Source organism: Sander vitreus, chromosome 11 (genome assembly GCF_031162955.1).
Source record: "Sander vitreus isolate 19-12246 chromosome 11, sanVit1, whole genome shotgun sequence".
Lineage (NCBI taxonomy): Eukaryota > Metazoa > Chordata > Actinopteri > Perciformes > Percidae > Sander > Sander vitreus.
Genome location: NC_135865.1, coordinates 11,665,620 through 11,678,680, shown reverse-complemented (window position 1 = coordinate 11,678,680; position 13,061 = coordinate 11,665,620). Strand labels below are relative to the sequence as shown.

The window sequence follows — 13,061 nt, the reverse complement described above, 5'->3', positions numbered from 1 at the left end:
GGGTGGACCGACCAACATTGTCATTCTAAACACCACGCTGGTAACATGGCTTAAAACAATGCAACAAACCAAACTCTGTTAATTCACAACACTCTAAACCCTTCCTTCTTCTGTCTTTTTTTAGCTCCATAAGCAAGCATGCATATACATTTCATGATTGCACAACAAACACAACTGTGTTTGTTAGTTTTTTCCTTCCTTTCCTGCTTCCCTGCCTCCTGCCTTGTGTGCACTAAGCTACGATGTACCTCTAATATAAACATCCCCAACAACAACGTGTTGTGTTAGAACTTGTATAACCACTGTCCAAGACAGAGACAGCACTTAGAAGTTCAGTCTGATAAGCACAGAGCTCTGTCATAAAGAGTAATTTGGCCATTTGTGAGCGATAGAAACATGAGAGAAGAAAGAAGTTTAATCAGTGAGATGAGAGCCCCCTTTGCACTTTCTCCTGCCTGTCTGATCCTTTGGGTGCCACAGTCTGTAATTCTTATGTTATTTTGTTCCCCTGAGCTTTCCCTGCATGTGAGTGTGTTTCTTGACACCCTTTTAATCATGGGATAACCACAGGGCTCCTCCTCACAACAGAGACTTCAGAAAGTATGTGCTCACACAGACTAACGCACACACAGACATCACACAGGACATCCAAGGACGCTTTTAGAGTGCATCTTGTATCCAGATTGTTTAGCTTGTATGAACAAAAAAACTGGGGTCAAACCTATATTTTTGATTTCCTAACTTACTAACTAACTAACTTATTGAGTGATTAAAGTGCTGGCGAGGTGAGGACATATCAAAGAATGTGGTATTGAAGTTGCAAGTCAGCATGATGTGTGAAAGCTGCTTGACATTGAGGAGTTAAAGATGCGTAAAATGTACCGCGACTTCCACTGGCTCAATTTTGCCAATGAACTTTGTTAGAGGCCATCACCCCTATTTCCTTTCTTTCCCTTTACAGTCTCACATTTCCAAATAAAAGCAAGAACATGCCATAATATTCCCTGTTTGTTGTCAATTCTGGGTTTTTTTTCACCTCCCTTGCTCCTAGATTTATGATACACAAGATTCAAAGAGGCGACAAATTTGCTTTGAAAGGAAAGATGCTTTAAAACGGAGCAGCTTTTAGTGACAAACATAAGCAAAGCCAGGGCGATCCTGTGTAAAAAGGATCCAAAAGGAGCTTTAACTAAAAGTGACAAGATCCTGCCAATAGCTCAGCAAAGTTGTATATCAAACAATCATACTGAGACTTACGGACGTCAAACAGAAGGGAAGGAATATTAGATTTCTCTGAGAGTCAGTCTACTGTAGCCCAAAGCTAAGAGGCAAAGGCTTGTTTTAATAGACAGATGAAAGTAAGAAGGAAATGAAAGATGAAAGAGAAGGAGCAAAAATGAGAATATGTTGTTTTTTTGTGTGTGTGTGTGTGTGTGGCCTGTAGCTTGGTCTCCCCACTGTGAGGAATTATTAAGCAGAGATGGGAGAAGATCGATGCTAGAAGACAGAATGATGAGTTGGTCATCTTAAACACTACCAGGCATGGAAAGCATGTACACACACACACACACACACACACACACACACACACACACACACACACACACACACACACACACACACACATATACATACACACACACACATATATATAAGGACCTCTGTGACCAATTAGATTTCTCTTTTGTCATCTCAAAACAGTAATGCCTGATTTGTTAAGGACATGGATAGAAACAGATGTGTGAATGGGGTGTGCTTTTTTTTAATGTGTGTCCACAGCGTTGTGAATCATCGTATTAATCTGAAGGGTGTTGAGTTCATTTAGAATTCAATTATATCTAATGTACTGTATGAGAGAAATGAAACCAAATGTATGAATGTGTGTGTGTTTTGCAGACCTGTGGCTACGGTGTGAAGGATGAGGACTTTGCCTGTGTGTCGTGCCCACAGGGGAAATATTCTAAAGGGAAGTATGAGATCTGCAGACGGCATAAAGACTGTGATGCCCTCTACAAAGCCACTGTTCGTGCAGCGGGAACTCCGGACAGCGACGCTGAGTGTGGACCCTGTTTACCAGGGTAAACGACACAAACACACATATAAGATTTAAAACCCATTTGCTACAATGTGACTTAAAAAGAAAATGGCAACAGGCATTAACAACACAGTACTGTAATATTGTGAAAGCATTGGCAGGAATCTGTATCGAATCACTTGTTGCTCTGTAGTGCTAATAGTAGACAAAACCTTCACAGGGTACCTTTTAAAGGCACCCTGACATAAAATAACCTCATAAAGTGACCTGATTACACACTTCATATTAAGTCACCAGCGAGATGCACCAGCTGACATGCACTCCAACAACATTGTACTCCATAGCAAATTCTGGAAAAGTCATGGCACCGGACTTGATTCAGAATCTCCTGGATACTTTCTGCCACGGGAATACTCATTAAAAGTGGTAGAGGATGCTTGTAAATGACAAATAATGAAATACAAAATTGTGTCTTTAACTTCTAAGCATGCAGAGAAAGAGTGGCAAATAGATGGATACTTTGAAATACTACTATTTTAGGAATAGAAATGAATTCTGTTTCATCAGCTGTTTCTGTTTCTTCAGCTTTTATACGTATACACAGTGGACAATATACTGAATATATACTGTACGGACAACAACAGAGATGTACTGTATGGTACTGTATATGTACACATGACACAGTATGACTACTCAAATCTTGGCACATGTACAGTATGAGTTGACATGAATGGACCACCCTGTTGTTCTATTTCATAACCTGCCCCCCTTAGTGTGCAAATACGCTCTAAATCCTAAACTTATTTATTTGCACATGACATCTGTGGATGCAACCCCCCCCCCCCCGTCACTTAAAAATATTAAGTCAATAAGGGACGTTTAAACGTTACCAGACCTTCTCATCCTCTCTCATCCTTCCTCTCATCCATCACTCCCCCTCCTCCTGCCTCTCTGTAGACTTGCTTTGTCAACACCAAACGTAGTCTTTCTTACTGCATTCAACATGTTAAATGGCTGGTACGGCTTTCCTGCTATGCAATGTATTTTACACAGAAATGTAAGCTAAATGAAAACCTTTGTATTGTTTTTTTCTAAATCATATTTCATCCGATATCTGTAACTGAATGTGGGCAGTATACAGTTAAGTAAGTCTTGATGGATTTGGCATAAATATGAGATTCACGATTCTCCTCCTGTCATCAGTCTGGATGCTATCCTGCTGCTTTCTACTTTTCTTGGCTCTTTTGCTTTTGCTCATGTACGCTGAGTTGGGTCATGACTTTGTCTGCGTCGGTACAGTATGCGCCGCACTGTATGTATGGGTGTTGTACACTGCAGTTTGCAGAGTCCATACCTGTTTGATGCAGAACAGGCCTCAACAGTAGCAATAAAGTTCAGTTAAAGTGTATCTCGTCAGCGAAAAAGACCTGGAGGAAAATGAGTCTGTTGTGGCAGACATGTTTGTCTGCTAGTTTCCCTGGAAGCAACTTCAGTAGCACTTTAACAAAATTAATGTTTATTATCCATTAGGAAGCCATGAGCTGACATGAACTTAATGAATACTTTATTATTATCTATGATCTATCAATGATGTCTTTATAATACGTAATAGTACATACTTGTCTCTATAAGTCCAGAATATTTGTTATTTACAAAATGTCTTAAATATTAGCTGCATTACTGCATATTTTTAAGGGCTCATGAAGATGAAGAAACACCATCTAGATCTATATTGTTGTATACTTTTGCTATCCATCCACTAAAAATAGTTTGCAAAGTATTTTGTAAGGGTTTAATAAAACTTTAGACTAAGGTATATAAAACATCTATAAACATTAAATGATGTTATTATATGACACATTATTAGGAAATACTAATTCAGAGTACAATCTGAGTTAATGCGCTGTGTTAAACAAATAATGTATTCATCATAAATAAGTCATGTTTGCTGATTTTCGTGAACGGTTCAAATCTGCTAAACATCAACAGTTCTATGTAGTTAAAATAGTGACCAATGCCTAATAGTGGGAACCCTAAATCAATCACCAGCAATCAAATCAGATTGAACCAGTTTCTCTGACTATATCAGATATATATGAAGGCACCAGTTAGTTACCTGCATGCTGCCTACATTATCTACATACATACTATAAATTCTGCTCATGTTCTCAAGCCTAAATGATTTGATTTGAAAGACTCAACTCCCTATCTCCTTTCCTCTTATAGACACTTCATGACTCGGGGCGATAATATGTACCAAACCATCTTTAGTGTCTTCAGGGCATTAATTATGTACATTTCTTCACTAAGGCAAACTTTTCACCTTAGCTGCTTCCCCATACTTATGCACCGTGTAGGTGCAGTATGTCTAGAAGGTAGGGAGGCCACATACCGTATGCACACCTGCCGTGCTTGCTGATAGTGCTTTAAGTGTTTAAAACTGATTTTGTATAGAAAATGTTCTCCTCTCCTTTTTTTTCTCCAGAAAGACTAATCAGGTCTATCAGACTAATTATATAGTCTAACAAGTTGCTAGTTTATACTCATGTATTTTATGTCTCCCAGGTATTACATGCTGGAAAACAGACCCAGGAACCTCTATGGGATGGTTTGCCACTCCTGCCAGAACGCACCACGCAACACCAAAGAATGTAAGACCAACCTCTTCACCATTTCTCCCTCCCCTTCCTTCTGCTCGCTTTCAACCTTTTGTCCCAACAACCTTTTAATCTCTTTTCACCTATGAATTCCCCCTTTTTCTTTTTCAACATTTATATTCACTGCTTTCACTGTCCAAACACGGACCGGGTTTCCGCTGGATGCAAAGCTACCAAACATTAAAGTTGTCTGTCTAAATGAAAGGAAATAAATGGGGACATGCTGTGCAAAAGCAGATGTTGAAAGCCTGGACTGTTGAGGGAACGATCAGAGGTCAGAGGTTGTGGTGAGTTCTCCTGGACCCTCTGGTCACTGTCCTCCCTTGTAACCGGGCCGCGCTGATGGACACAAAGGAGTCCAACAACAACCCCCTCCCCTCCCATTCTTGCCTCTCTGCTTTTCCGGCTCCAGAGGGGTGTTTGGCAGCTTATCCATAACTTCACTGCCTCACTGATTACCCTGCATACCTGACACTGTGTGTACAGTACATGCATCTGTGTGTGTGTGTGTGTGTGTGTGTGTGTGTGTGTGTGTGTGTGTGTGTGTGTGTGTGTGTGTGTGTGTGTGTGTGCGTGCATGCTTGGCGCCAAGTGTTGCATCGACCACATCTCTGGACAATAATATTTACCAGAGGTTGTCTCCATTTTTCCGTTTCCCATTCACTATCAGCATCTGCAGTTGTTAAACGTTTCCTCACAATGATGTCAAGTGGCGGTCAAGCAAAACATAAGTTTCTGATATTTTAAAGATTTTATATTTGACTGTAGTGGTAATGCATACAGGAATATTGCAACCATATATAAATATGATACAGTTATGTAAGCAAGTTTGATGATGTACCTCATAAAGCTGCAGAAAGCAAAAAGAGTTACAACCAAAGCCATCATTTCCTCAGGCTGAATTTGAATACATTTTCCATCAACACAGTGTCACCTTTGGGATGTCTCGCTAATGTTAATTTGTGTAAACCTGATTACAAATAGCCCCACACATTTTGTTTTTAAATTGTATATGGCATTAATAACTTTTAGGTCACATTCATTCATTTTAAAATGAATGATCACTTCTTTCTCTTAGTATTCATGATGCACAGCTAAGTTTCATTTATCTCTTTGAGCCTCGTGCCGTCTACTTTTCAGGTATTTGCACTACCACTACATTAGTTTTAGTTAGAAACTTATTTAAATCTTTTTAGGACACTCGGGAAAAGAGAGAAAGATAAACGTAAAATGTAATTAATTGTCCTCGTGTCTTCTTTTAAAGATAAAAAAGCCTCAGATATAGTTAAAAGCACCATGAAAATGAGAAGATTAGACAGCAATCCATTAGAATATAATGAGATACTGTAGATAATGGTCTTCACAGCCAAATTAAACAATTTAATTTGAAAATCTGTCTTTGTCACAATAATTGAAAATCATGTGAGACTGAGAGACATCCAAGTCTTCTAATGTCATATCCCATTTTAAGTCATTTCTTAATACTTGAAAGATGAGTATTTATTGCAGAGCTTGAAAAGGACAGTCTCACTGTCCTGCTGTGCCCTCTCTGGGTTTGTCCACATGTGACAACATTGAGAGAATGACGACGGGATCTGAACAGTGTTTTTGTGAAATAATATTTATGGGCCCATAATTGCTCAAAACCCCCTTTGAGTGTAATTGAAGAGGCCGGAAATGAATGGTACTGTGTCATATTTAATGAGTGTGTTTTGAAAAATGAAAACCCCAAAAAGCAGCCCGGGCCTGCAGAGGAGTGGGTGTGAAGTAGGAGCAGGAATATGTGTGTGTGTGTGTGTGTGTGTGTGTGTGTGAATAAACACTTGCTTTTCAACAGCGCCCTAATTGTTTCTCCTGGGCATGGAAATGAGTGATTAAATGCTGTGAAGAAGTGAAAATAGAATGATGCAACACAAAGTGTGGCAAGTAATGTCGTCTTGTATTCAGAGTCAAACCTGTTTTGGGGATTGCAAATAGAATTTCATCATTCAGGTTTTAAAGGAATAGTGGGACATTTGGGGAAGTATGCTTATTCCTGTCTGGGAGTTAGATGAGAAGATTAATACCACCCTATATGCCCATTTACTATGCCAGCAGCTGGGTTAGCTTAGCTTAGCATAAAGATTGAAAATACACAGCACACAGTGAATCGGTTGTTTTAACACTTTTTGTACGGATTAAACAAATAAGATACAGTTTATTTTGGACTTTGTTACCGTTAGACAAAGCCAATCTAGCAGTTTGGCCCTGTTTTCAGTCTTAATGCTAAGCTAAGATAGCATAACCTGCTGCTGACTGTACTGTAGCTTCATATTCAGCGTACAGACATGAGATCATCTCGTCTAATTCTCGGCAAGAAAGCGAATAAGCATATTTCCTAAAAGCTCCAACAATTCATTTTAAGATTGTAACCATTTATTGAGATATTTTTTGGATATTAGCGCTTTGCTTACTACCCAGTTCTATTTGTTTTAAAATGAACAGAAAATAAAAAATGCAAAACTTCTCATGTGTAAAACCTAACCTGACAATGTATCTTTCGCCTTTAAGAGCTGGATAAAGGTGTAATTGTCGTTTTGTTATATCAGTCAATAATAAGGAGATGCCAAACAGACAATAAATAAAATATGAAAACATTGTAACTCAAATTCTTAAACACAAGCTGTAAATTCAGCATGGTTTTCTAATATAAGTGTAATTAGTCTGGAGAACAGATACAATCAGAAAGCATTCTCCATTTCGCCCCATTGTTTTAAGTCAGGCTGTGGTACATTTTAATTAAACCCTCTTCAGATGAGAACATAAACATAATGCACCCCCCTACAGTAAATAAAAAAGGAGCTGAAAGCTGGGAGTTCTACTCACTCAGGGTGAAGGCAGGCTGACACTCGCCATGTAATCTGTAAATTGCCCTGGCTCCTGCCTAGCTCTGTGTGTGTGATAATTAAAACTTCAGTGGGTATGAGAAAGAAAGATGATTAGCATGTTACTGCTTGCGCTGATGCTACTCTTTGGCAGGCAGACGTTACGAGTCTGTCGCTCAGTTTCCACTGTCACCTTTCTGATTTTTTTATTGACTTTTGCTGCTATTTTCCAACTGGGCACCAACACACATAAATACTTAGCTCACTTAGCTCACTATCAACGTCGTCATAAACTGTACTAAGCATTAGAACACATTTGGAATCTTGTTTTTCCTTAACGGAGACACAAAGACACACGTGGTTTGATATCACATTTTCACACAGAAGTATTTATCAGAAGCTAACCTTCGACTCATCTCTGCTTAAAATTCTTATGTCAAACAAAAAATAAAATATCCCCTGCTCTGTAATTCTGCTCCCCTCAGTTTGTCAGGACCTGAGTACCAATATTGCCCTGCAGAACTATCATTTTGTGGTGTGAGTTCAGCCTGCGAGACATGATTAAGAGATGAAACCGCAAGACGCTAAACAGAATTCCAGTTCAGGCTCATATCCTTATCCAGAGTGTAAACACATACCCCGAGTTAATGTCTGCAGCCACAGGGCACTGATATATATGTGTGTGTGTGATGACATGAAGCTCCGAGACCACGGGAAGCAGCACGGCACATGTCTACAGTGCATCAACTCTGTGTGAAATAAAAGACTGATTAAAAGAGCTGATTTATGAGCTGCCAGGAGTTAACAGCTCCATTAGGAAAGAGGAAAAACAGTCGATGAATAATCCAGAAAAAGAGACAGAGGGAAGGGGGTGGGGGGGCTTTGAAAGCGATGGAAAGTGAACAGAGAGAGAGAAAGAAAGACATTTGGACACAGAGAGCTTCCTCCCTGTATGCACACTTCCCAATACAACAGTTTGTTTACCGTGGCAGGAGAAGGCCTGAGAGAGGACACACTGCTATTGAAGGGGAGGGGGGGGGGGGTCAATAAAATGCAGTGACAAATGGTCAAGCCGGACAGTATTTCTGGTGCTTTCTCCTTCCACCAATCTGTAATATTGTGTCATCTCTGGAGGAAAGACGTGCATCATTTATCCAACTTTAAAGGAATAGATTGACATTTTGGGAAGTATGCTTATTTGCTTTCCTGCAGAGATTTAACGGTTATGTAGAGTAAATTTGTAGCTACAGCCAGCAGCCGGTTAGCTTAGCTTAGCACAAAGACTGGAAACTGGGGGAAACAGCTAGCTGGCTCTATCCTAAGGTAACACAATCCGCCTACAAGCACCTCTAAAAGTCAGTTATTTACATGTTATATCTTGTTTGTTTATTCCCAAATACTTCAGATTAGCTGTTCTCCTTGTTTCCATTCTCCGTGCTAAGCTAAACTGACCAGCTGCTGGCGGTGGCTTCATATTTAACTTTTAAGACATGAGAGTGTTATTGATCTTCTCATCTTACTCTCGGCAGGAAAGTGACTAAGCATTTCCTTAAATGTCAAACTATTCCTTTAATCACAGTTGTGTGTGTTAGCCCTCTGATAGTAGTTTTGCTTGTAAGAGATTTATGAGCAAACAATAGGATAACAATATTTCCACTTATCCACAATAATAAATTGAAAGTATGTCTGCTTGTGTGTGTGTGTTTTACAGGCATGTCAACCAGCGGGCCAAGAGAAAAACCTATAATTGACCCTGGCAGCACTACTGTTTTCCCTCATCCACATAAAGGTACACACAATACACACACACACACACACATATATACAGTATATATATATATATATATATATATATATATATATATATATATATATATATATATACAAGCTTCATCTATAGCCATCGATTGTTTATATTTTTCTTTCTCACACACACAACATTAATACTTGACATTACTGCCTCCATGTTTCAGATTCCACAGGACAAGGTCACCTAGCAACGGCCCTCATTATCGCCATGTCAACCATTTTCATCATGGCCATAGCCATCGTCCTCATCATCATGTTTTACATCCTGAAGGCCAAACCGAGTGGCCAGGGTGAGACAGACACACACGCACGCACGCACACACACAATCTAATTAAAGATTGGCATTTGTGAAATACAGTATATCGTTCCTCATGTGTGTGTGTGTGTGTGTGTGTGTCTATCCTGCAGCATGTTGTTCCGGACAAGTTGTGAAAGCAGTGGAAGCTCAGACCAATAAACAGGAAGACAAGAAAGATATCCCTGGTGAGACATATCTCTCTCTTGCACACACACACACACACACACACACACACACACACACACACACACACACACACACACACACACACACACACACACACACACACACACACACACACACACACACACACACACACACACACACACACACACACACACAGTTAATAATTAATGATCTCACGCAGCATTTAAGCTTCTTAATGGCTTCCTGTTTGGTGTCTCCCATCTGTATTCTGGCCTCATAATTGGGAGTGTTGTTTACATGCACACTAGTATCCATGGTTTAGAGCCTTATACTGGTTTTGATTGTATACCAGATATTATGTTTACATGAAACAGAAGTAATCTTGTTATTTATATCCTTGTTTACATGAGTCTAACATTATCCACATTTTTGGCCATACGCATGGCCACAGGGATAGGGGCTTTGATCCAGGTTTCTGAAAACAAGTGATGATATTCAAATGCAAAAACACATACATGTAATACTCTGCAACTGAAGCGATAGTGCCAATAATTTGACTTTCATCTTTAAGAAGACTACACATGCAAATTGTTAGACACATTTTTTTCATTCATAAACCAAGGGTGGGCAGTAGAAGCCAACAGTAATTGAGAATAAAAGTAGCTGTAGTTACTGTATAGTTATGTTTATGGAGAATATGCTGTAATATATTTCTTCTGTCATTAAAAAAGTAAAATGACAAAATTCTGTTATTTAAACTGTCATATTGACAGCTGCTAAACTGTTTCGTTGTTGTGAAACAATGACAATGAAGATCTATTCTATTCTGAATCCAGAGACAAAGTAAAGCATGAACAATAATTTAGTGACTGTTTATGCACAGACCATCTGTTCTTTCCTCTCTAACATTGTTAGTTTTCATAGCCATAAAAATAAACAGACCAACAGTCCTAAACTGATCATTTCCATGTTCCTATAAACTTCTCTTGCACATTGCACGATTCCTTAAAGAGAACCTACAAAATATATACTCAATAATACATGCTTGCATACATACTTAGAAATACATTCCAAACAGTACAAAGACACACAAAGCTACATTATCACAGTAACATAAACTATAATTAGTTGTTTTTCCACCCTCAGCTTTTAATGACTATGAAATGACTCCAAAATAGTCACAATGACAAAGCACACAATTTACTTAACAGTCAGTTGATGCATATATACCACCCAGCAGTGATTAAAGTAACACTATGTATTTTACCCAATCCTGCAGCAGAATCCTCTCTAACATTGATTCAGGTTAACTGTATGCCTGGCTTATTCGTTAAGCCTAAACACTGTGTGTTAACTGTAGATGAGCTTATATGTGCGGAAGTATTATCCAACGCTTTCCTGTAGTTCTCTAGGCGCAGCTGATTCTTTTATTTTTTATTATTGGAGCTGTGAATAACATACCTTTTTGCAACAATTTCCCAGTAATAAAAGTATTTCTTCAGAATTGTACTTTGGTCAAGCAGAAGAGTCAATGCAACGCTGATGAAGACTACATTAAACACATAATCAAACAAACCAAATCCCATCAAAATGTTAATAGTTTTGGCTCTGTGTGTCAGTCCAGTATGTATGCACATATTTATGATTTGTAGCATAATGTATGCAAATGCAAGTGTGTGCTTGTGTGTGCTGACAGACCTGCAGTATGATGAGTACATCATGCTGGAATGTGAAGCTTCCAAAGCTAAAGCCATACATTGCTTTAGGCGCCATTTCTCCTAACAATTATGCTCTGTTCAATTTCACTCCCAGACCAATGTGGTGTGGACGCGAACACTCACACACTCACACACACACACACACACACACACACACACACACACACACACACACACACAGACACACACACACTTAGTGTATCTGTGGCCGCAGACACAGTATGTGGTGCGAGGTTGCTGACTTAATAATGTAATAGCTAAAAAAAAAAACATGACAAAGTAGTTATAGTATGATTAAAAAATAAATGCCTGCATTGTTACTCACTGTTCTCTGTGTGTGTGTGTGGAAGAGAAGCCCATTGCTCGGAGCTCTACCGGAGCTAGCTGTCACTCATGTAGACACTGAGTTAATAAGGCTGTGAGATGAAAGACACACACACACACACACACACAGCATTTGTTCCACTTAGGTATTCACGTATTAAGCTGTCTATCCCCATCAGTATCCATGATGTAAGTGTAATTTAACATAATAGTCACTGTAATCATTTTATACATCGCTCTGACTGCAGTTCCTCTGTTCGAGGTATACATCCTTTTAGCCCTCAGGAACATGTTTTAGTGTACTTCAACTCATGCCAACATCAATGTAGGTTTAATGCGGTCTTACTTTGCGATAAAAGACAAGAGCCCGAAAAATCTGATTGGAGATCTTAGATCTTTATTTTGCGTTACTGTACTATAACCCATCATGCAGCACTTGTATTTCAATAAATGTATAGTTTTTTGAGGCATTTGTGAGATATTATGGTGTTTGTTATTTCTGTTTGGTTAATTGCATGTATCAAAATGAGATGTGTACATTGACTAACAATTAAGTGGAAATATGTAACTTTTGAAAGAAGAAATAATGGAGGGAAATTCAATTTGCCATTACTATGTAATTGTCACTTCTGGCCTCAAATGCTGCTGTTCAGCATAAATGTGAGTCATGCATTAAATCAAAACAAACCCAAATGACCTTTGGAAAAGTTTGAGTATAACGTGGCATTCTTTTTATATATGAAACAATGACAGGTGTTAGACCAACATCCTTTTAGATTTTAGTATATCTACAGTGTTATTACTACTGATCTTTCTTTCTGTTTTTCTGTATTTGTGAGGGGAAAAAACACATATAAACCTCTATATCCTCTCCTTTTCTCTCTTAGACAATGTGGTCATCTACTCGGAGAAAGATGAGTTTGACAAACTGAAAGCGGCTCCTCAGAAGACAGTGAAAAGGTGAGAGGCACGTTTGATTTACAAACACCTTTGCCACACTGCTGCTCTTCGCTTTAACAAACTAAGAGCAGCCGACAAACTGACATCAAGCATGTTACGGGCTGGGCAATACTCAGTGTACAAAACATGAAGGACACAAAACAAGCTTCCCAATGGAGTCTAAGAACCTTTGAGTACCATGAGGGCATGTTGTTAAAGGTGATAGTTAAGGTTTGAGAAGAAACACTTAGCCTTGAAATGATGCAGTT

General features: G+C 38.9%; 1 protein-coding gene across 2 annotated transcripts in view; it reads left to right on the top strand.

The window, feature by feature from the left end:
- The window catches only part of edar (ectodysplasin A receptor), a 37,153-nt gene that overhangs the window by 16,581 nt on the left and 7,511 nt on the right, over nt 1-13,061 (top strand). For both annotated transcript variants that reach the window (XM_078261626.1, XM_078261627.1), the window contains exons 4-9: nt 1,897-2,078; nt 4,601-4,686; nt 9,268-9,345; nt 9,530-9,655; nt 9,775-9,849; nt 12,741-12,813. In XM_078261626.1, coding sequence (XP_078117752.1) covers nt 1,897-2,078; nt 4,601-4,686; nt 9,268-9,345; nt 9,530-9,655; nt 9,775-9,849; nt 12,741-12,813 — 620 coding nt within the window. The remainder of the gene's footprint in view (nt 1-1,896; nt 2,079-4,600; nt 4,687-9,267; nt 9,346-9,529; nt 9,656-9,774; nt 9,850-12,740; nt 12,814-13,061) is intronic.